Genomic DNA, 1880 nt, shown 5'->3' with positions numbered 1-1880 from the left:
AACGTTATTATTAATTATTATTATTAGAAATGATTGAAAATGATCCATACGCTGTCGAAATATTGTTCTCTTTGGAGTACCCTTTCGCACATACTCAGAGCGACATCAACGTTCGCTTTTAAGCTGGGCAAATGACAATCGCCAAGCTGCTCCGTTCGATCTAGTTGATTTTCTTTTAGTTCCGTGGAATACTCGAGTATTTTGAACAGTCGTTCAACTTCCCGGTCGCCTCTCTTCTCCTACAAATTTCCATTAGGTTTCAGGTTATACGTCAGGTTAAGATTTGATGTTGTGAGGAAATACGCGCATGAAATAATAAACGAATTGGTGAAAATTATAATATTTCTTAAGTTCTATATTTTCATGTAATTATCAAATTTTTTTATATTGAAAAAGTACGGTGGGAACTTGAGAATTTTTTACCTGGAACTCTCGTAGAAAGAACGTAATTTCACCCTGGACAAACGGTCGGTGATCGAATAGCCGAGTCCAAATTTCACCAGCGTCTACGAAAACGTGATATCACGAATAAAATCATGATAAATGCAAGTAACGATGAAACGTATAATAGAAATTTACGTTTAGAATCAATCGGAAGAAGCCACACCTTTAATAATAGCCGCCATGTTCCCTCGTGGGTTCACCTCGGGTTCATAGTTCATATTACAATAATATTCTAATCATTACAAACATAGTACTTGCCCGTACCTTCAAGATCTAGAAAAAGAATTATATATACATCCGTTGGATTCTATTTTTTTCAGTATTCTTGTATTTCTTATCCAAAGTAAAGTCTGGTCTGCACTTGAGTCTTATCAGTCGTTCTGTAAGTCTGATAGTACGCAAACGCGATGCGATATGCGTGGGATCGTTACAAGTGGAGAACGGGCTTAAGAAACGTTGCATTCTATCATTTCTCTAGCCTACCTTCCGCAGATAATGCATCCAATCCTAGAATTTATTACTCATTGATTGGTATTCAGAGTCGTTACTTATATTATAAACATATCGTTAGTTGTATTTAAGATTTTCTTAAGCATTTGCTAAAATCCCTGTTTTCTTTAAAAGATAGGGATTGAAAACATGGGATAGCAAATACTTAAAACGATCTTAAGATCTTAGACTTTGAATATTGGCCATTAACACCGAACCATATCATTTTTATCATTTTCGATCATCTTGCTGGATTCTAAAGTCGCTTTAGAACGTTTTATAATGAAAATCCAATCGATAGATAGGAAACATTCTAACTTGAAAATTGGTGAAAACACATTTCACCCCCAGGGGGTGGAATTTTACGAAATCCGTTTTCAATAGGTATCTACTTTATAAGAGGATCGCATCGTCGAAACATGCTACTAGATTGTAAAATACAGGCAGCAGAATGAGGAACAGAAATTAGTACTATGAAGCGGAAGCTTCGCTGGCAGAGTTTAGTCGATTGAATTTTAGGTAGTTGTTTGAATGGTATTTCGTTCTAAAATGCATTTCCAATAGTAATCCTGCCTGAGGACTTTTCACTATTTTCGTGCATCAAATGTTCTCAATTTTAAGCGTACGTCGACCACATTCCATTCAAACATGTTGTATATCTACTAATTAATGACACGAGTTTTGCAACAGTTTCATGAATGTCATATCTCGAATAAAATCTGTACGAAATTCTAAACTCGTCGCTACTGTTCAGTTTTTAGCAGTACTGGACGATTTAATTATTTTTTGTACAAGTCAATCATCAATACTTGTTAGCTTCTTTGTTAAGGATGTATTGGCTATACAGTTAATCCTAAAAGTTTATGTACCTTAGAGAAACGTATTTCCTATAATTAAAAAGAAATCAGACGTCGGAAGACAAATGCTAATAATAAATCGCTACGTGC

At 35.1% G+C, this 1880-nt stretch overlaps 1 protein-coding gene across 1 annotated transcript; it reads right to left on the bottom strand.

The window, feature by feature from the left end:
* Positions 1–23: 23 nt before the first annotated feature.
* Positions 24–830, bottom strand: Muted (biogenesis of lysosome-related organelles complex 1 subunit 5). The gene is made up of 3 exons (XM_018032324.2): positions 608–830; positions 424–506; positions 24–239 (listed from the first exon to the last, which is right to left on the bottom strand). The coding sequence occupies exons 1-3, from the start codon at positions 660–662 to the stop codon at positions 24–26; spliced, it is 354 nt and encodes a 117-aa protein (XP_017887813.1). The 5' UTR covers positions 663–830.
* Positions 831–1880: the final 1050 nt, after the last annotated feature.

Source organism: Ceratina calcarata, unplaced genomic scaffold (assembly GCF_001652005.2).
Source record: "Ceratina calcarata isolate Rehan_Ccalc_2016 unplaced genomic scaffold, ASM165200v1 scaffold578.2, whole genome shotgun sequence".
Taxonomy (NCBI): domain Eukaryota; kingdom Metazoa; phylum Arthropoda; class Insecta; order Hymenoptera; family Apidae; genus Ceratina; species Ceratina calcarata.
This window is presented reverse-complemented; position numbering and strand designations above follow the sequence as displayed.